This window comes from Manacus vitellinus, unplaced genomic scaffold (assembly GCF_001715985.3).
Source record: "Manacus vitellinus isolate BGI_N305 unplaced genomic scaffold, ASM171598v3 scaffold_25_pilon, whole genome shotgun sequence".
Taxonomy (NCBI): Eukaryota; Metazoa; Chordata; class Aves; order Passeriformes; family Pipridae; genus Manacus; species Manacus vitellinus.
The window spans coordinates 545149-567015 of NW_021939882.1; the positions used below are offsets into that span (position 1 = coordinate 545149).

General features: G+C 43.0%; 1 protein-coding gene across 1 annotated transcript in view; it reads left to right on the top strand.

Annotated features, from left to right (window-relative positions):
• Nucleotides 1–2659: 2659 nt before the first annotated feature.
• GALNT10 (polypeptide N-acetylgalactosaminyltransferase 10) overlaps nt 2660–21867 on the top strand; it is an 82325-nt gene continuing 63117 nt past the window's right edge. Inside the window, 3 exon segments of the mRNA XM_029960267.1 lie at nt 2660–2683; nt 2685–2802; nt 2805–2830. Coding sequence (XP_029816127.1) covers nt 2660–2683; nt 2685–2802; nt 2805–2830 — 168 coding nt within the window.

Sequence of the window (21867 nt, forward strand, 5' to 3'; positions counted from 1 at the left end):
CATTAGCATTTTTCAATGCTCTCCTGCCCTTTCCCAGCATCTGCTGACCAAGTCCCTCTGGTCACCCCTGCTCCTCGTCCTTCATCAAGGCTTTTAATTTTCATGATGCCGTTACCCACTTTTGCTGCACTCTGCCTTGTAGCGTCTCAACACACGCTGCAAACCAGGCAGCCCAGCTCACTAGGAAAGAGAGCTTCCAAGTGGGGATTGAGCTACTATTAATTTATCCTATATTTGTTTTGAAGAGATGCCTGGGGAAGGTACACCATTTCCCTTTCCAGTTAGAGGCTTAAGAGCCACAGGCTTTCTTCTTTCTCAGAAATGTAAATCCATGTTTATTTTTCATGTACCCGATTAATCCCCAAGGCATTGCATCCAACAGGCCAAAATCAGAGCTCTGCCTCCACCAAAACACTTCAGGAAAAAGAGGAGAGGGAAACATGTTCTACCTTTACTAGAAGAAATATCTATTTATTTGGGACTGAGGCAGCTGCATGGAGTATAAATGATTTTAATTGGTAAGCCCAACAGGATTCATTCCCTCTTAAAGCAGAAAGGAAGGACCTGGAACAGCCATTTCCAGAGTGATCACTGAGGAGCAGCCAGATTCAGTTCCTAAGAGGCTCTTCACAGGGTTTGATTGTTTGGGACGATCTCACATATACAAAATACTGATCTACCTGCAGCATCAGCCATAATCTGTTCCCAGTTAAAACTGGTGCAACTCTGCTGAAGTCAATTTATGAGGCAAACATTTAATTTAGCAAGCAGGCTCACAATCCTAAATTTAAACATATGTCAAGCCAGCTAGTGGCTTTGTTTTAATTAACTCTCAAACTTTGTGGCTGTCATTTCTTTATATAAATGAGGATGTTCTGCCAAGGGCAGCCTCTAAGCCTGTGTGCATCCCTACGAAACCGCCTGCTATTTCACAACCACTTTTCAAAGAGCTCTTGCAGAGGCAAGGGGATGTGGATGTTATTATAAGGGTCCATATGGCAGTACACTGACACTGCAGTATTAAATCAGAGGTATTGTAGCTTTCCAGCCTGGATTCTCACAGTATCAGGTAACGTATATGTAGCTTTATTGTTGTACAATTTTAGTGGCTATGCATTATTCAAGAGCAGCCAAAGTCTCTGCACTGCCGGAGGTGATTCAGTGATGATAAAGGGAATATGCTTTGCTCTAAGGGCAGGAGCAAAGGGATTTCATGGATTGGTATCTTCTCCACCCACAGAGAAACAATGGATGCATTAACATTTCTAGTAAAGAAATCAGCTGGCCACAAATTCTCATCGATAATTAAAACGAAAGTACAAGCTGCCTTAACATGTAGTTAGACTTAGGAACTGTAACCTGCTCTCTAAATTAAATGCTTTCCTTTATAATTTGGCTCTCTCAGCAGGCACTGAAATCTGCTGGAAGATGCCATCTAGCGGGTTAAGGAAGTTTATTTAAGTTTAAAATCCACTTGCTGGTGTGGGGTGAGGGTGGCAAGAGCTGCAAATGCTGGGGTGCGTAATGGTTTACGTAGACTTTTTGTTGTTGCTCTAGGATATAAGATACTTCCCTGCGGGGGTTTGCATTGGAAGAGAACTAATATTTATTTTACCAGTGCCCAGTAGGGCACCGGATTGTCACAGCTTTGCTATTGACACTGCCGAGCCGCGGCTGTTCTGCTGGCAGAGCATCTTCCTGAGCACCGGGGCTGCTGCTCTTCATTAAGGAACGAATCCACACTCCGTTTTCAGGAAAGCTGTGCTGCCATTGCCAGGAAAAAAAAAACCAACCAAAAAGCAACAAACCCCCAGAAAACCAAAAACACCCCCCAGTAAAACACTATCCTGTGCCTATAAATTATCTAGTTTATGGTATAGGAGAAAAGACTTTATATCTGAATTAAGAGCATCCCTTTTTAATGGGATGGGGATTGATTTGGAGCGATCCCGCCTGTCGGTATTGCCAGGGATGGGCCAACGGCATCTCCATCCTTGGAGTTCTGGGGGCAACAGCCTTGTCCCCCAGTTGCTGTGTGACCGTGGGGCGAGCTGCAGCCCTTTGGGGAGCACCTGGACCCCCTTGGGGGGCACTCATAGCCCTTGGGGGAGCCCCCGTACCTCTCTGGGGGCACTCACAGCCCTTTAGGAAACACAGGCACCCCTCTGGGGAGCGTCCTTCGGGCTTCTCTACTCTCCCGCAAGCCCCGGGGCCCCGTTTAACCCCTTTTTAAGGGCTTTTAAGCCAATTTCCCACCGCGACTCCCCCACCGACGGCGGCTTCGGATCGCACTCCAGCGGCGCCCACCCAGGCACCCGCCGAGCCGCGGCCCCCTCGGAGCGACTTCCTCAGGGAGCCATTAAGGGACAGTCATTAGCGGGGGGTCATTAGCGGGGGGTCATTAGTGGAGGTCATTAGCAGGTCATTAGCGGGGGACGAGGGCGGGGCCTGCCTGGCGGTGGGCGGGGCCTGCAGGGGGCGGTGCCCACGAGGCCCCCGCCCCCGCGCGCGGAGCGGAAGTGCCGGAGTTGCCGCCCGGCGCCGCCGCGAGCGCGGGCGAAAGTTGCGCTCCGGGAAGCGCGGCGGGGGCGGGCACCGCTCCCTCCTCCCCAGCCCCAGCCCGTCCCGCTCCTCGCCCCCGCTCCCGGCGGCCGCCCCGATGCGGCGGAAGCAGAAGCGGCTGCCTGCAGGCGGTGGGGCTGGCTCTGGCCGCCCTGGTGTTCTTGCCCAACGTGGGGCTGTGGTCCCTGTACCGCGAGCGGCAGCTGGAGGGCGGCGCGGCCGGCGGGGACGGGGCGGCCGCCGCGGGGCAGCGGCGGGCGAGGCGCCGGTGAGTGGCGGGCGATGGGGCGGTTGGAGCGGCCCCGGCTGTCGGGGGGAGCCGCTGGGTCGGGGTGCCGGGGGGGCTCCATCGCTCGGGGGGTGCGCGGGGCTGGGCGCGTCCCTCCGTGTCATCTCTGCAGGGATGGGGGGTGAGGAGCGACGGCAGCCCCCAAAGAGGAGGGGGCGAGGGAGGGGAGCGGTGGTGGGTTGCTGTGTTCCCAAGGAAGGAGCTGTTTTGTGTATCCTGAGCTGTTTTCTCTATCCTGTGCTTGGGTTAGACGGGGAGCGCAAGTACTTTCTTGCGGGGACGGGAGGCTCTGCTTGCCTTTTTTTTTTTTTTTTTTTTTTTTTTTTTGGCTGAGCTCGGTAAGGGAGCTCGGTAACGCAAGGTCTTTGCTTCTCGCGCCAAGGAGTAAGAAAGGGGAGCTTCTCCCATCCTTGCATAGGAAAGGACAGCAATTCCACCTTCCAAGGGTGTGCCTGGCTGCCACGTCTCTTCACCTGCCTTGGAAAGGTGTGGGGAGCAAACATCACCTGTTACCTGTTACAGCAGAGCTTAGGGCGGGGGCTGGCAGAAAGTACCTGGTGGAGCTTGAAGATTATGTCCGTAGAGTGATTCTCCTTTGGGAAAAGAGAAGCGGATAACTCTTCCTTAGAGGCAGAGGATGCCTGCTGTGTACGTGGCCTGAGGATGTTGTAACATACGACTGCATTCTTTTCTTGTCCCACTGGTGTAGTAGTAAATTTCACAGCCAAACCCTTCTGCACAGTGTGTGAGTCAGGGAGGCTGGATCACCCAAATTAGACGTTTGGAAGCTCCATTTAGCTGCAGTTACTTTTGGCTCTGTAATTGCTTTGTCCCCTTCTGGGTTTGGCTTTGTATCATTAAGAATGATTGGGACTTAAAAGCTTGAATTGTCAGTGGGTAACTATCAGTTCAGCTGTCACTCTCCAAGGCTTTGCTTGTTCAAAACCACTTAAAACTCTTAGTTGTCTAAATCTTTCCCTCCTTGGAGACTTGCTGCTATAACTGCACCGTAAAGGTGGAGAAACCTGCTGTGACAATTTCTGCTATGGGGGAGAGAATGCTCTCTAAGAGCTATAGTCAAAATGGGACTGAGCTCTTTTTTCCCCACGAGGAATGCTTTTTCAAATTCAAGCATTTAGTGCAAGTCTGGATGTAACCATGCTTATAGCTTTATAATGTCCCATGCTGGTGGGGAAAGGGTTCAGCTGTTGCCTGCCATAAAACATAAACCTGTAGCGAATCCTGCACAGAAGTCCCTTTGACATACACAGTGGTCATTTAATGCCTGGTGTTCCTGATGTTACTGCTTTATGCTTGTATTTCCATGGGATGCAGGGAATCTATTTTGCCTGACTGGTAAAAATCAAGCCCTGTGGTCCTGCTCCCATGGCTTCATGTGGCGTGATGTTCTGGCAAAATGAAAGACCTTTGTAAAATCATGTGTCCTCCAGAGGTAATGAGGAGCAAGTTGGTAATTATTCTTAGGAGGCTTCAAAGTGACAAGCTGACTTTTAGTATTTTTGGTCTTCCAAAATTGTCCTTGTGCTGTGGGCTATGGGTAGCTGTAAGCCAGGCAGTACCACCCTGCTGACTCCCGTGTCTGTGCAGTGTTCTCAGTATTTAGACATCCTGTGCTGCCCATGTTGTACACAATGTCGACTCCATTTTTCTATGTCTCTTTAAAGTGTGGCAGCTGTCAGTGAATTGAGATCTGCTTTTGTTTCGATGGTGTGTTGAGCTGGGCGGGAAATGTCCGTACAGCAGGAAAATTTGCAATAAAACCTCTCTGCACTTGTGTAAATCAGAGTTACTGGGTTTTAGGCTGAAAGCTTCATCTTCCAGTCTAATTAACGTGGAGTTATGAGCTCCAGGGGGTCTGCAAGTGAAGATATACTTGTTTCGTGTGCCTGTTTTTCTGAAGGATTTGGCCCTGAAATGATATCTCTAGTTACATTGAGCAAGGGAAAACATACCCTAAAGGACAATGGGCTGTCTTGGTAAAAATAATTTCAAATGAAGCAGAATAAAAACAAACTAAATGTGATTTTGTTTTTTTGTTTAGTTGTGTGGGTTTGTTTTACTGTTGTCATAGAGGTATCTGCCAGCTGACTGCAGAGAGTTTTTTGGGCATCCTCACATTCAATGATTCCAGCCTCTCTTTTTTGGTCCTGACAAGCATTCATGGGTTTTGCACTTACTAATCAACTTCCAGCTTGTAAATGAATATGCTGTTTGTTTGCCTGTTCCTGTAGCCATTCAGAAGAACTGACTTCTTAATAAAAAAAACTCCAGATGAGAGGAGGCAATAATAATAAAAAATTATATTCATAGCAGTCAGAAAAGATTTTCTTCTGTTTCTGGCTTTAATTTGCCTTTTTGTGAAGCCTAATCTTTGAATTGAGGACATTTCCTATGTACTGCAGAACTGAGCTTCTCAATGAAATCTCTGTCCAGGCTCATTCTTTCTCTTTAAATGGTGTCTGCTGTTTCAGTCAGTGGTTTTATCTTTCAGAGTAACAGCAAAGGGGGGAAAAGGTTTTAAGAAACAGCTGATTTAAAGCTATAAAGCAATTCCTAGAATAGTGAGTTGTGATGCTAAAATTCTGAAGTTTGAAACCAGCTAGGAGTTTTTGTTGTCTCTCTGTGCTGCATGCTACCTTCAGAATAGTAATATATCACTATAGATGATTTTGCTTTATTTAATATTTCTAGTGCCTGTGACAAACGTGTCAAAAAATTAAGCAATCAGAAACCATGTAAATATATTCTAGGGAAGATTATTCTAAATGGTTTCTGTGGAAGTGCCTAGGCAGCTAATTGCTTCTGTATTTACATGTTCAGGGGAAACATTATGGTGGTTGAAAATAGTGTATTGCTTTAATAAGGAGAGTGAGGTCTGTGCTCTTTCCTTCTACCTTTGGGTTTGTTCTTTTGCAGCTCTGTGGGGCCCTTTTTGCTCTACAGAGAAGGGATGGCCTTAAGGCACAAAGGTCTTGGTCGTCCTGCAGATCTCTTTAGAAAAGCTGATGCATTGAGTGAATCCTCAGTACAGCTGTGGGCTCAGAAGTGGCCTCTGTCGCTATGTACAGTCACTGAGCAAATGAGATGATCTGGAAAGTCCTTTTTTCATGGTGCTTGTAACAGGTTTGGCTTTAGATGTGAATGGTGGTAACACGGTACTGAAGTGTTTTGCTGACAGCTTAGAAGCTCCTTAGACTTCATGACTGCACTGTTTGCTCACCACTATGAGTGTATCAGTGTGCTCATGGAATGCAGATTGACTTTTTTGTCGTTTCATCTTTTTCTTTTTTTAACAAGTATTCAATAAGTAAAAACATATGATCTGTAGGTGTGGGGGTAGGAAGAAGCAGCAAAAGAGATGCAGCTATTCCTTTTGTCTCTTGGATCTCTGCTGTCTGCCTCAGAGACTGCTGAGCATCCTCGGCCAAAATGTTTAATTGATGTGTGTGTGTAGTGTTGCAGTATGGAAACAACAGACGAGTTGGGTTGTGGGATGGTGGTTGATGTTTGGGCTAATGCAAGTATCTACATGACTTCTGATGCTGTGCAGAGATACTGCTCTGCACCTCTGTGGTCAGGCTGGAGATCCTCACTCTGTGTGATACCTGCTTTTCTGGGAATGTGGCATTTGAACTCAGAGAGATACTAAGCTTGAACATTTTTCTTTGAATTGCTGGCTGAAAGTGCTGTAGCAAATTAGCTGCCTTTCGTGGCAGAGCGTTTTTATCTGATATGATGAATGCTTTATGGAGTCGCCCTGTAGCTTGTTGTAGCAGTAATTTGTGCTCTATAAATTAACTCAGGAGCATGATGGAAGTGTATAAATCACATCGGTGATTGTGTGGTGCCCTCTGCTGCCAGCAGGCTGGAGTGAAGTGGGGTGCTCCTGCCTGCTGCTTCCTTGGGAATGAGAAACCAACTGCAAACCTGTGATTGAAAAAGGGTTTGTGAGAATGCTGCTTTTGGAGTTTGGGGTCATAAACTTTGGTTTTAGTGCAATTGAGCTTAAAGTTTCCAGCCACTATTGATGAAAATGTAGTCCTAGTGATGAGCTGAGTGGGGAGTGATGCTGCTGCTTGTGGCCTCCTCAGCAGAGGAAGATGATGGGCTTTGCTGTTCTGACCCTGGGGGCAGCTGTGAAGTTGTCAAGGTTTGTCAGCTGTTATGTTGTTGTTGGCAAAAGCTGATAAGGAAGAGGATGTCTGTTAAACAACAGATTCTGTGCTGCCAAGGCTGTGGAGGGAGGAGAAGGGAAAAGTGAGAGGAAAACCTTTCTGTTCTCTGCCAGCCAGAGGTAAATAGAACAACCAGCTCCCTGTACGTCATAGGCAGATTCCTTTGTCAATTAGACTGGTCATGTCCTAGACCTTCCTGCTGCTCCTGTCTGGGGCCTGGCTCCTCACAGACCTCTTGGAGATTGCCACGTTGGCAGTTGTGTTTGCCAGTCACTCATGAGCTCGTGTAAAGGAAAACTTTGAAAAGCTTCTTTTCTAAGTATGGTGGAAAACAATTGGCATCTAAGGACTGAAGTGCAAGTGCTAGAGCTGAACAAGCCTGTTTTAATTTAAGAGTGACTGATTCCCAGCATGGGCTAGTCTTCAGTTGATCACTTCAGTGCACTCGTGAAACAAGCAGGGTGTCCTGAGCTAGAGAAGTATGGCCTGTACTCTTGATTGGCCAAGTGAGCTGAAGTGAATGTGAAGTGTCTAAACCATCTCACAGCTGCAAAGTGCAAAGTAAAATTTGGAAAAAGTGTTTATTAGGAAACGAGCTTTCAGTGGCCTTCACTCAAGGTCTCAGTGTGGTAATCTTCTGTAATGGCAGCACAGGCCTGAATGAACAAATGGGCTCTATTGTATGTCTCCTATGCTGTGTGAAAATAAAAGGTTTATTATACTTGGTATTCCTTATTATGGAGCAGGTCCTGTTTTTGGAAGAGTGGTTCTGTTTCACCATTCAAACATGCTCTACATGCAATTCTTAATCACTACAATGGTGACCTCTCTTCATAGAAGGAAGGTTTCTGCAGCAAAACTTTTTGGCTCCTGATACCTGAACTACACTTTAGGTCGCTAGTGAAAATCATGTGGTGATCTCCAGAGCTGTGTGTTTTTCCTGTATGAATATGAATCAAATTGTGAGAGACAGCAAGATTTAAGAGCAACTAGAGTTGTAAATTTCCTGCCAGATAACTGCCATGTATTTGACTAAGAGGACTGCAAAACTAACAGGAAGTTTATAACCACCCTGATGAGTGTTGGTGAAATTAGGCAGAAAAATGCTATCAACCAGACTTTTAGTTATGTAGTGTCATCTTCTCCTCCCTGTTTGAGTACAGTTACAGACATCACTACAAAAAGATGAAGAACTGCAGTTTACCTTCCTGTCGCCCTGTATTTGCTCCTTTGTGGAGCCAACTGTAACCTCACTTACACTGGGTAAAAACAGATCCTGTCTAACTCAAACACTGAGGAAATTGTATCCAGGTGTTAAAGCAGGCTGCTCTCTGCTCCTATTTCTGTTTCTGTGCAACCTTTTCCTGTACCAGGTGACACAGGCAGGCAGCCTTCAGCCTCTGTCTGGGAAGTACAGAGCTGGTGGGGGTGCATTAGGAGTTGGTAGGAGGGATTCCACTGTGTGCTTGAAATATCACTAGGAAAAAAAAATATACTGCAGGAATTTGTTTTGATTCCCTATGAAGGCAGGTGTTTCAACCTGCAGGCTTGTTATCCTGTGGATTTTAGTGGAGCTGTCGCTGGTAGGCTTTTATGGAGTGCACCTCAACTGGAGTGTGCTGTGCTGCTTCATGGTACTTCAGTGCAGTGTAAATGCTCCTGTAAACAAAGCTGCTGTGATATTTGCCATCAGAGGACACTCTCTTTCTCTAGTGTCCGTCATGCTTCATGTTTCCATCCTGTTAACTCTGCAGAGTGACCCGAGTTAGCGATGCTTTTGTTCAATAGTAGCATGAATAATGCACAATCCTTCGAACAAACTGGGAGAGAGGTGGCTGCAGTCACTCTGTGCAAATGAAATCTTTTAATAGTAATAGGTCCACTCAGGTCAAGTGGCCTGAGTCTGTGTGTACGTTTTCTTCTGGATCACCTTTTCTAGAAAACTAGAAAGAAATTTTTTCATGGCTGAATGGATCAAAAGCTGGCTGTTCTGATGGGATATACTGCGGTGGGAAGCAGATATTAATGATTATTTGAATAGCCATTCATTTACTTTAGTCAGACTGAGGTAGATTGGGTTAAAGCTGAATATTTACTTTCTATTAATTTTGTATCTATCTCTTCCTGTTCTGGAATCAAATCGGGAATAGTCTTTCTACCCTACATTTGCACTTTGTCTTAACCTGAGCTATCATGTCTGGACAGAATGATTTCAGTCAGTCCTAGTGCAGTTTGGCCACTCACATATTCCTTCTGGATACAGCTTGACCTGGGATTCCTCTGCTATAAAAAGACATTCTGACTTGCCTTCAGGTCCCAGATCGTGTGCAAAACCAATAGCTGTTGGTGGAGATTTTTAACAGTTAAGGGATAGTGTGAACCTATGTGTGAATCTGTTTATCAGGTTTCACAGATTCCTGAGTAAGTCCTGGTGCCTGAGTCACTTTCAAGAATGTAACAGTGTGATGCCTAATTTCCAAATCCAGGGATAGTAGCCCCCACTTTCTAATTTTGATTTTTTTTATATTCTGCTTTCGGACTGCCTTTTGTCTTGTTGGCAGTGAAAAAACTTCCATATTCTCTGTTATTTGTTTAAGTCTGTGTTGAGTCTGTGGTTTTACCTTCCCATTTGGCCTGTTGTCATGACTTCTTACAACGCAGGGAGCAAATAAGTGCTACTGGTCCTGCTTTATTCGACATGAAGCCTGACCTGTCAGGGGCAATGATATCTTTTCTATCAGTGTAACCCACACTCATGGTGGTATTTCCTGCATTTGTGTTACCCTGGCTAGATGATGGATAGGTAACAAGGAATGGAGTGTTTATCTACGCAGCTTTGTTAAGAATATAAGTAGTACTGGATATCAAATTATGGCTGACTTGTCAGACTGTGCCTCTTTTCTTAGATTTAGAGGGTCTGGCAAGCGATTGGAGAAAGCTACAGATCAGTAAATCAATACATAGCACAATGAGTTGCCAGACAGCCCTCCTTTTCAAATGCCTGGGTAGAAGAGTAACTTCTGCTGTGTCTGAGATCTGCTGGTAGATCTGCATCCAAAGTCCTGTGCACCCCCTAAAATACAAGAAATGGGTCACTTGACATATCTCCTTATTGTTCATAAACTTGATAAAGCTTTAAATTGCAGCTTCAAAGAGGGGAGGTCTACCATTTCTTGGTCCTTAAATTTGCTTTTCTTTCTAAATAATTAGCTCTCTTCTCTGCCCTTTTACAGTTCCTTCATTTTCTCTAATCTTAGCTCCAGGTTATAAGAGAGCTCTCTAGAGCATATATCTATAATTAAGGCTTTTTAACCACAGTTACAGTGGAGTATAAGTGGTGCTCTGGTCTTGCCAATATCCAAGGAAGAAACTTGCTTCATTATAAAAGTTGTTGATTTTATTACAACTAAAATCTCCACTATCCCTCTCATGGAGTTTCCTTTGTTGCTTCTTCATACCCTCCTGCTTTGGTAAGTTATCTTTCTAAGGCTGATGACCATTAATGGCCTATCATCTGTAGCTCACAAGAATAAAAAGGTTTTATGCAGTCTGCCTGTCATTTTCTTGGAAATGCAGGCTGCCAGCTATTGTGAGTGGTGTCCCTCATGAGTACATTCAGAAAACCTGAGAGTTTAAAATGGAAACCCTGTTTTAAGCAAATTCATGTCACTCCTGTGGATATTATGGTTCTTCCCTTGGCCAGAAGTAGAAAGCAAAGGAAGGGAAGGAGGTTGAAGGCAGCGAGGGCTTGACTGTGTAGTGCTGCCCAGTCTGGTGCAGAAAGTCACTCTTAATGTCACCAAATAAGTTGACTGTCTTCCAGTTGTGACTTCTTATTAATTTTTCAGCTTTAATACTTTTCTCTTTGCGATTAGCAGAAGTAGCAGAAAGCAACTTCTAAAAACTGTCTTTCAAGACAGTGAATTCTGGCATCCTTCCCTGCTAAGCTGAGCATTGCTTCTGCAGGGAGATAACTAATTTCTCTTCAAAGCCTTATCCCTCAACACTAATGTGTATTTCTCATGTGTCTGTCACGTGTAGCTGATGTAGCAGGGAGTGACCTGACATGTTCCCCTGATGTAGCTTTCAAAGACAGACCTTGTCCTGTTCTGTGTGGTTGCAGATCACAAGGCAACTGCTGAAGTGAAACTTCCCAAAGGCATTTCAGAATACTTTTTTAAATACACAGAAACTGCACTGTTTACTGAAATAGTGACCAGCAAAGGGGTTAAATTTCAAACAAATATTTGAACTAGTGTCTTTATTTAGGATGCCTATAGATGAACTGTCTTCCTGCTGGAGAGTTATTTGATCATAAAAATAAAAGATTCACAGAATCTTATTCACAGAATAACAGTAAATCAGTCTGTCTCCTGCAAGAACTTTCTGGATGCATGAAATATTCTTTCTTGTTTGTGTACTCTCCCATTCCAAAAAATCTGATTATATTGGCATTTTTTCTTTGTTAGTCAAAGTCTCGTGATGTTTTTGGGCTTTACCAGATCTGGATGCGCTGTCAGCTGTTCCTCCTCCATGCAGAGCTGCTTTGCTTTTGCCCTCTTGAACAACGATTTTTACAAGATTAGGTTGCTATGAAAGTTCTGCTCTGCTTGATCTCTAAAACCTGAAATCCTTTGCTTGCAGTTATGTGTCCAAGCTAAGGTGACTTTTCAAAGGAAAGTCATCTTGTTCTCCATCTTTGCTTATGATTATTCAGAAGATTTAACATTTAAAACCTCTAGTAGTAGCCAGTCTTGTTTTTTTCCAGTGGAAGATCACATAAGCTTGTCTTTGTATAAATCACCTTTACTTGTGTTCAGATCCTTTTGGGAGGTTACTTTTAGCTAGTTCATAACACTAGGGAGATAGTTTTTCTCTCTATGGTGGCAAAGAGGTAGTTTTTCCCTTTCTTGAGCTTCCCTAACATTTCTCAGCCTTCAGATGAAGTCCAAAGAAGAAATATTCACAGGGACTAGTAAGCATGAGCTGTTTCTTAATAAATAAAACAGGTGAAACAGAGTTTGAGTGTTCTTAATGTTTAGAGCAAAGTTTTCAAAGATGACTTAGAGTGTGATGTTCCTTTGAAAAATAAGAGTCTTAGTTGACTTTGATCTAGGGTATGATATAAAAATAACCACGTAACCAGGACTGGCATCCCGTAAGATTTTTTTTTTTTTTGGAGGTTCTTTATTATTTTTAAAAGAGTGAGCAGCTCCTTCATTTCTGCTCAGACTGACTTTAATCTTAACTCTGCTTCCTTGGAAGTGGCTCTCTTTAGAGACTGTACTTGCAGCTCAGATGAGTACAAGCAAAATATATTCCCTCACTAAAGAAAATCAGAACCCCTAAAACTAGATAAATACAGACATAATGATGTTGTAAAGGGCTTCTGTTAGGCATGTCAGTTATTTTCTGTAACATTACAGAAGGTCACTTAAATTTAGCCTGACTGTCACTTCATGTTAGCCACTATGTAACAGGCTTATTCAGGATCTCAAAAAGAAGTGAACCCTGTGATTATCTCCTGTCTTCTCATTTATCTTCCAGGTGGCCTGTTGCCAGTGTTTCGTATGTGATAGCCAAGTAATAAGGGGTAACTCTTTTTTTTTCCACTCCTGCTTATGTTGGTTTTGCTGATCCACCAAATACACTCTGGACTGCCACTTCCCTTTGATTCTCAGACTGTGGTTTACTGTGTTAGAAATATCTGAAACTCCTGTTGATGTTTTGCTACTGCATGCTGCCTATTTTTTATGTGTGTGTGGCTGTTTTGGAAACTGTTTCAAGGTACTAATTTAGCCTGGAAAGAGAAATCTCCCTTCAGAAAACCAGCATCTGCTCACAGGTCTTGTTCGCAGCAGTAAAGAAGTCATATTGGTACAATTCAAGTGTTTGGAATGATACTTCTCAACATTATTTTGTTTGCTTGATACTGAGGGCATGGAAGCAAACTGCAAAAATATCTGCAAAGTATTAGAAGACCTGGGATTTTGGTGCAGAAACTGGCTGAAGTGTATCTGGTTGTATGCACGAAGACCAGAGAACTATTCAGATAATCATTGTTGCCAATTTGCTGCTGTTGCTGCTGATTTTTGGAAACGTTGTTCTTTACCCCTTCTGCCCCAGATTGTTTCTGATCTTCAAACGTGGGTTGTGGGCTCTACTAATGGGGATGTGGAAGATTGGGAAAGTCTTATCTGCAGTGTGTGAAGGTCCTACTTGTGTTGTCCTTGATTTTGTTTGCTGCAGGGTATCTGTGTATAAAAGATAACAAGTTTTCATTCATCATATTTCCTGCAAATAGGAACTTGGGCCTGCTGATTACAGAAAAAGAGTCCTTGACAAAGCAATTACAAAGTAACAGGAAAACGTCTTGAACCTCTATCTGTGCCAAGATCCTTTTTCATGCATTTTGGACAAAGCTGTTAACAGCATAAACTAATACTGGTCATCATGAGTGAAAGGCCTAAGCTCTGGAAACAAGTGATGTCTTGTGGTTTTTCAAGTGCTGATATTTTTATAGTAAGAGGCTACTCATGGTAGAACTGCATCTGAGAATCTGGGAATTGATGTACGTGAGCAGAGAGCACTGGCATTGCTGATAAATTAACTGGGAATTGTCAGTCATATAAAAGAACTCAAATATTGGCTTAACCCAAAAAATGTGAAATTAAATAGAAAAGTACAGATTTTCTCTCTGGATATTTGAAAACAATAACAAGTCATGTGAAAACTTGTTTTAAAAATTATTTCTAGAGGGTATGAGTTTTCCAGCCTAATGCAGTGAAGTCTATTTTTATAGTCCTTTGAAAACAAAACCTGACAGACCATATTTGCCAGCACTTATATTGCTCTGGTGACAGTGCTTCTTTTTAAAGCATGCCAGAGGAAATGCTCTGTGCTGGAGCATATGTCAGTGATTAGTGGGACCAGTGCTGCAGGATGAAGTGGAAGAAATATGGTTGTCTGAGGAAAAAGCTGAATGGACAGAACATGAGAAATGTAGTGGTTTATGGATCAGTTTTAGGGTAGGAATGGAAAATAGTTATTTTTAGGGTTATCTGTATGTAGCTAACGTGCTGTCTTCCAAATCGGTAAAAGTTTAACCGAGGGAACAACTGGTGCTTTTCTCTGTATGTTTTCCCTTAATTTCTTCTTCATTTAGAAAATTATTGTCCCTTTGAATCTGTGACTGTTTATATAATGTAGGTATTTGTGTGCTCAGGGTGAACTAGAAAACCCCAGGAAATGAGAGACGTTGGTATCCAACTTTTTGTAAATTTGAGCCTAAGTGGATTTAAGGGCTGAGGCAGAGAAGGATCCTCAGGAATCAGCTGATTTACTCCAGACTTGACATCGTGGGTCCAGAGTTCTTGCCAGTCAAGCCCCTGGGGTGTGTGCTCACATTTTTCTTCTGGATAGCTCTTGCCACTTCCTTCTCCCCCCAGAAGCCCAGCAGCCATCCTTGGCATCAAGAACCTCTTGTGAAGGACACTGAGGTCAGAGCACAGCTCTCAGCCCCGAGTTCTGCACGAGCCACGTGGGACTCTGGGTACTTGCATTTGAAGCCTGAGGTGAAGGGGAGAGGAGGAGGAGGATGGTGCCCTGCTGCTCTTCCTCAGGGATCATTGATGGCTTTTGCTCAAGGGCTGCAGTGCAGTAGATGCAACCCTCAGTTGACTTTGCCTCCTGCTTTAACCATGGAAAATAACAGAGAAGTGTGTTATTTGCCTCCCTGCTCTGTGTTTGAGAGGAACAGCTCAGGCATGAAGGTGTGCAAACAGGTATGAGTGATTCACGTGCAATACAGAGGCCACGTTGCACATAAAGCACATACCCAAGACCAGGAGAAATCAGGTCAAAAGCCTGTTGTTCCCAGTTGTTTTGAATGTGATCCTGAAGGTGCCCACACACTTTACTCATGGACACAGGCCCCACTGTGGGAATTGCAAGGCTGAAAGTTGAACTGAGAGTTGCATAGCATGGCAATATTGAAGTTTCTTGTATATTTAGCCCTTGACCTCATAGGTGTAGTCATCACTCCAGTGCTGTGAAAAAATGTTCTCCTGCCTTGTCCTGTTCTTTGTATCTTGTCACTTATGTTGGATTACTCAGAAATATTTTCTTTTCTGTATAAATGGGAGCAAAATGAAAATGCCCTGTTCCCTTTGTCACAATTGATGCCTGTATTTGAACGTTGCCAGTATTTGTTTATGAAAACTGCTGGTTTTCCTCTCTGAAATCTTTTTGTCAAAGCAGCTCAATGCAACTTGGATTAAGGGAAGTCACAAGAGGTTAGAGAATCTCTGAAAACTAGAAAAAGGATGCATTAGACTGCTGCATAGAATTACCCAGCCAGTATCAAAATGAGACTGCTACTTTTTGCAAAGTAGACATTTGGCTATTAATATTTTGAAATATAATGCAAGAAGCCAAGTTATATCCAATTAAATCGAAGTTATAAAATAATTGCCTTGAGTTCCTTACACCTATGACTTACCTGCCTTATACTATTTATTTGTGTAGAATTTCCCCTCACATTTAAGAGTTTTAAAATCTATTTTAGCTCTGTTTTTTGCTACCCTGCAAAGTTCTTGCTTTTGAGTAACTCTTGACATAATTAGAAAAACAGAATTAAATTCTTTGAGCCCTTCATGGAAAAATGATGGGTTCATGAGGTTTGATTTGTATTTCTATAGCACACAGGAGGCTTAGTCAGGAATCTGCAAGGAGAAAGTAAAACAACCAAAGGCAGACTGCTTCCCATAAAGTAACAACATCAGAAAGTATTATATTTATTTTCCATCCCTAAAGTTGCTCTGTAAAAAATGCCTTAAAAATTTGTTTTGTTTTCTGGTACTTGTACCAAAAAAAGGAGCTTCTCAGCAGTGCAGTAATTTGATTTTGTACTGTATCATAAGTACTGCATGGATTTCTGAAAGGGACAGCTGGATTTTCACTGGTGACTGAATCTAGTGCTTAAACACCTTGGATGTTTTCAGTCTGATGTGTGGTGTCTCAGTTCTGTAATTGCTTCATACTTGAATCTGATGGCTCAGGCATGAGATTTCTGGATCCAGTTTTCTCCTCCTTAGTTGTCAGAGCTGTGAAAGGATCTGACTTTGAAACCTTGATTATAGTAAATCTTTTTGTTTCCTTTACAACTGTTAAAGGTCTAAACATTTAAGAGGAGCACAAGGTTACCTCACTTGGGAGTCACAGCTTCACAATAACAGGATATCTTCAGCAAAATGCTTTCAAGCTCATGGAAGTTGGATCCATTTGTAATGGATTCACAAGGGGTTTGGTTGTATCTGCAGATACAGTCTGGCTTTTTTAGAAGAAATATGTGTCGAAGTGGCTCTTTGAAAGGCTGCTGTTTGTGGAAAGGCAATGGCTCTGACTGGAAGATCAGCAGTGAGGTGTGATGTTCATTCCTTCTCTTTTGATGGAAGGGTGTTGAAAGCTGATGCTCTTGCTCTTGAAGTGTTGTGATGCACTAAGGTGGATTTGTTCATCAGCTCCAGTGATCTCTGTTCTGGAGGGGGGGAAAAAAACACTAAAGGAAATTTCCTTACATCCTGTTTATAAACTTTGTCAGGTTAACATGAATGAGCTTGAACATGTGCTCAGAGCTGCTGGATTATGCAGTTAGGATTCTGTTCTGGCTTCCTAAACAAGAGCAACGTGTAACAACATCACCATTCAGTGTATGTGCAAATCTGTGCTTTGTCCAGCCAGCAAGGAGGGTCAGGAATTAAATAAAGAGGAGATCAGTTCGTGCACCTGGATCTTATTTGAATCAGAGGGTGAAAAGCTTCTAAAGCCTCTAAAAACTCTCAGCAGCTCCTCAGAAGAGGAGGTTGTTTGCCAGAAAACACTCTGAAAGCTGATTGGTTACTGAGTACTCCTAAAATTTAATGAAATGTAATCCAAGATTTTAATTGCATGTCTGGGCTTATGCATTTAATGTTGACTTTAGCAATTCTGCTTAGTACCTAATGGGGCTGAACTCTTTGTGTAACAATGAATCTCCTCCAAAAGATCTTAATCTTAAGAAATAGTTGAAAAAACGTGGAAGGAGAGGCAGCAGTTGCAAAGATATCACCTGGTACCTTGAAGCTCCTTAAGTTTTAAGTGTTTTTTGTGGTTCAGAGTAATCTTGCCTTTGGCTTATGTTATGAAAATTTCCTTCTTACTAGTCTGCAGAATGGCTTGGGCAATCTATAGTGAGTGTGGAAGAGATTCCTGTGATCTGCAGCCAGAATGGTGGAAGCATCAAACAGTGCTGCAGAACAGCTTTCCAAAAGGATTTGGAAATGTCCATTTCTTCATCCTCTCCTCAGGCAGCATCCTAATCCCAAACCCAGCAGGCAGAGTGGGCTGCATTGGGCAAAACACTTGGCACTAACTCTAGCAAGGCTGGTGGGTTTGTAGTACTCCACAACTGGCATCCCTTGCGTCTGACACAGTGCTTGACATAGTTATTAAGCTGTGTTAATAGAATTGCCTGAGTGGCCTTAGTTTTTTGTTATGGAGTCAGAAAGGTGGATGCTTCAGGTCCGTGGGATTGAGTATGTGCTTCCAAGGCTCCCACCCAGCTCCAAAGTGGAAACTGTTCTGGAGCAGCAGGTTAATGTGCAGCTGATGCAGGAGGTGGTTGCACTAAAGCAATACTCTTGGAGGTGATGTTGTGTCCTCTCTTGCTTTCACGTATCAAAATAGCTCTGGTTTCTCTCCTGGTCTACAGCTTCAGGTTGAAAGAAATTGTCATGTGAACACTTTTGTGTGCATATAACAAACCGTAAATGTTGAGGTGTTTTGGTATCTTGCAGTGTAAGGCACCATCTAGAAACAGTGGCATTGGTTGGATGGGCAGCTTTCAGAAAGAGAAAGATGTCTGTGATGTAGCTTTTGCTGCTCCATCTATTTCTATGATCAATTCTATTGCTAGAAGGAGAATGGCTGTGCTTTGGAAAGGTTATAGCTGAAAGAAGTTACAGAACAGCACCCCAGCAGGATATAATCTCAAAGTAATCTCTTGGGAACTGCACGTAGTTGGTAAGGCATTTCAAGACCTAAGCCTTCTCTAAAGAGTAAAGGAAAGTTCGTTTGTATCCAGACAAAGACCCTTTGGCCATCTGGACTTGACTTAATGTCTGCTCCTTGCTCATGGGTGAGAAGGTGCTGTCTGAGCTGTGGATAGAAGCTGCTATGCAATACTTAAGCTCCCTTGACCTAATTCACTGGCTTTTTTACTGGAGCATGGATTAGCAGTGGCTTGCTGGTGCAAAAGTAAGCAGCAGTTAATTCTTGTAAGTCAAGTCCTGTCTGACTGTGATTTGAGTAATGCCATCATTTTGTAAAAAATGGGGCAAAGTCCTCAAATAAACATGATAAAAGAATGTCAGGTGATCCTGGAGCCAAACACTGACACAGCAGGCAAACTGTGTGTTCAGATTTGGATGATGCTGGTTACTTCTGACTGCTGCTTTCCCTCTCTTAGTCACGGCTGATCTCGGCTCAGCCAGAGCAGGCTTCCTTGGAGGCCTTAACACATTCCACAGGATTCCAGATTGTTCTGAAAATGCTTTCTAAATGCTGTCTTAATTAAAGATTTCTTTAAGTCAGAATTAAGTTATTAAAATGTTCCAGGCATTTTCTAGAAGTCTGTGAAAGCTGACTGTACATTCTTTTTAAAGTTGATCTCCTCCTGTTATGGGTTACAAAGTAATATTGTGCTGCTTGTGGGTTACAGATAAGTTCAAATAAATAGATGAGGTTTTGGGGGGTTTTTTGACAGTAGTTTGCCTTTATGTGAACTGACACTGCCATTAAGTCACTCTTTAGGATTTTGCAATGGTGGTCTTTTAGCAGTAACGTTAAAAAAATGTCTAGTGTTCCTGGGAGGGCACTTCCAAAACTCCTGGATACGTCAGACTAGGTAATGCTGCATAAGGCAATAGACTGACAGACATCAGGCTTTTGTTTTACTTTGCAGAATCTGTGTCTGTTTCTAAAATACTGTGTGATCATACATGATAGATTTTGTGCGTGGATTGAGTGCTGTTGTTGTGGGTTTTTAATTAGGCTTTAGGGTTTTAAGGGCACACAGCAACTAAGTGTACTCTCCGTATCAAACTGAAAAGGCTGTGTATTGGAGGGAAGTGAATTTCTGTACCAGTAAAGCAGATTTCTTAACTTTAAAGATACATAATGGAACTCTGGTTCTGCTTCCCCATGTTCTGCACAGATTATGTTCATCCTTGCCTTTTGCAGGTAGTTTGGAGCAGCTTCAGTACAGTTGTCACCTTTTCCTGGCAACCACAGTTAACTACTGCAGGAAGATGATAATTAGTCTCCCCTTTACTCCTCCAGCATTAGGAAACCTTGGCTGCTGGTTCCAGGATGAAGTCAGTGCACAGGTGTCTTTCTGAGCTTGCAGTTGGCTTTGGCATTTTGCTGCTCTGTTCTATAAAGTTGCAAAAAATTTAAAAAAAAAAAATAAAATCAGAACCATGTCAGTTTATATTGCTTCTGCTGGGACCCACAAGCAGCTGTGGAGCAGCTGATCGAGTTGATACTCCTGTTCTGACTGGAAATTGGAAGAGCATGTCAGATTAGAACTCGTCCTGAAGACTAATGTGTGGCTATAGAGAGCGCTGTTCTCGTGTACATTATCCCAAAAATCTTTTACAGTAAGTGAAATGTTAATTGTTTTCTATTTGCTGTGCAATCTTCTGATTGTGTAATTATCTGTCCTTATTAAAGGTTCTGCAGTGGGAATGGATGACTGTCTCCGTATTTGCTGTGCAATTACTGTTGAGTAACGGGAAAGCCTGCTGAGGGGTCACTCAGCAAAAGCATTACTGGGAAACTACGCAGCGGTGGAGCACTTAGAAGCTGAAGACAAATCCTGAAGTGTCTTTTGTGTTCTGAAAGAAAGATGGGAGGCTGTTCTTAGGAACTTTGCACTGGGATCAGAGGCTAAGCAGTGAAGGCAATAAGTGAGTGCATTAATCCATGGGGCTGAGAAAAACCTTTCTTTCCTAAGATAACAAAGTTTGACAGGGCTGTTTATCTCCCTTAAGTTTCCCAGGAGGTATGAACGCAAAATATGTTGTGCTCAGCCTCTTCTATCACTGTACTAGATAATTTCTTTGTAAAACATTTTACCTAGAGAGGTCAGGTTTTTAGCACAAGACTTGCTCCTCTGTTCCTGCTCTGTTCTTAAAGTGTTTTGCAGATTTGCCTGGTTTGTGGGAGATGCTTTCTCCAGAGCAGCAGAGGTTAAGAAAACTTTAGAGCAGCTTGCATTTAAAAGACAAGGCAGTATCACATCTCTGACCCACAAAACAACATCTACTGGGAAGATGCAGTTGGGGAAGTTTTACAGTTTTTGGACCACTTCACTGCAATCTGAAGTACAAGTTAGAGGATTTCCATTTGCAGTACATCATTCTCCCAGTGCTCTTGCTCTGGATCTGTCTGGTGGACTGTCCTTAGGGGCGTGGTAACTCTGCTCACAAGCCACAAAGCTGTGCTGAGCATTTCCTATTTTAGTTGAAGGTTTGCCTGCCTGTAACCCAAGTTGTTTCAGTTGGCTTCAGCCTTTCCATTCAGGAATGCCTGCTTGGGCCACAGAAACAGCTAAATAGTTGTTTTTTCCAGAATATTTTGCTTGAGTTGTCTCTAAAGCCAAAGCCACTGAAGGCTTTTTAATATGGCACTTTGGAATGAGCTAATGCAAAGATAGGGAAAACATGTTGAACTGGTGGCAGCTGAGGGCTTGTATGGCAGCACTCCCTAAAGGAAGGGAGAGGCTTTCCAGAGGGCCATGGCAGTGGTTAGTTGTGTGCACAGAGGTGGAACTCTGCCCCTTTTGTGTTGCCTGAAGGGAACAGCCCTCTAAGCCTCAGCTATACCTGTGACACAGGTTGCTCTGCTTTTCCAGCCTCAGTGTTTGTGTGCCTCATGTCTGTCCTGATTTATGGAGCTCAAGAACATCTGGAGCAGGAAAATCCTATCACCTTGTTTGAATGGCTTTTATTCAGAGGGAATGAAAGACCTGGGTCAAAATTGAGTTTCTGGCTGATTTAAAATCCCTGCTCTCATTCACTTTGTTTGAAGCAGTAAGCCACTATTTATTTGAGATGAAGTTTAAATTTAAAACCCACAATGTAAATTACTTGGGAAGGAATGTTATTTCGTGCACCTATAATAGTGATAACTTGGATAAAACAATTGCAGTAAACTTATTTCTGGGGGAGAAGCCAAGGGAGGAATTCTAACCATGGCACTTTTATGATAACTTCTGGAGCTTATTCCTCTTACCAGAAAGATTATGGGTGTTTGACCGGTACAATCAAAACCAGCTGGACTTCGGGGAATTTTAAGGGGTTGTTTTTTAAAGCATTTTTATAAAAACCCAAGAAGTCCAATTAGTAGAATTCAATTCATAGAAGTTAAAAAATTAATGGTAAGTTACCTTATAAAATATAGATCACTTGAGACTAAACTAAGAGCAGACATATGGTTTTGATATTTTTTTTTTCCCTTCAAACACTGGCATGGTGCTGAGGCCAGACAACTTTATTTTCCTGATGCATTATAACCAGCTGCAGATGTTTTAGATGTTATCGCTTCTAAATGGGCTCTGACAAATGTCTCCTGGAAGCCAGCAGCTCTAAATATTACATGCACTGTATTCTGAGGAAATGTTGAAAATAAAGTTTTAGGAATTAAATGTTCAGTGTCTGAGTCAAGAGAATTTACTTTGTCTTTCTCGGGGGATTTGCTAGCTGAAAACATTCTTCTGTG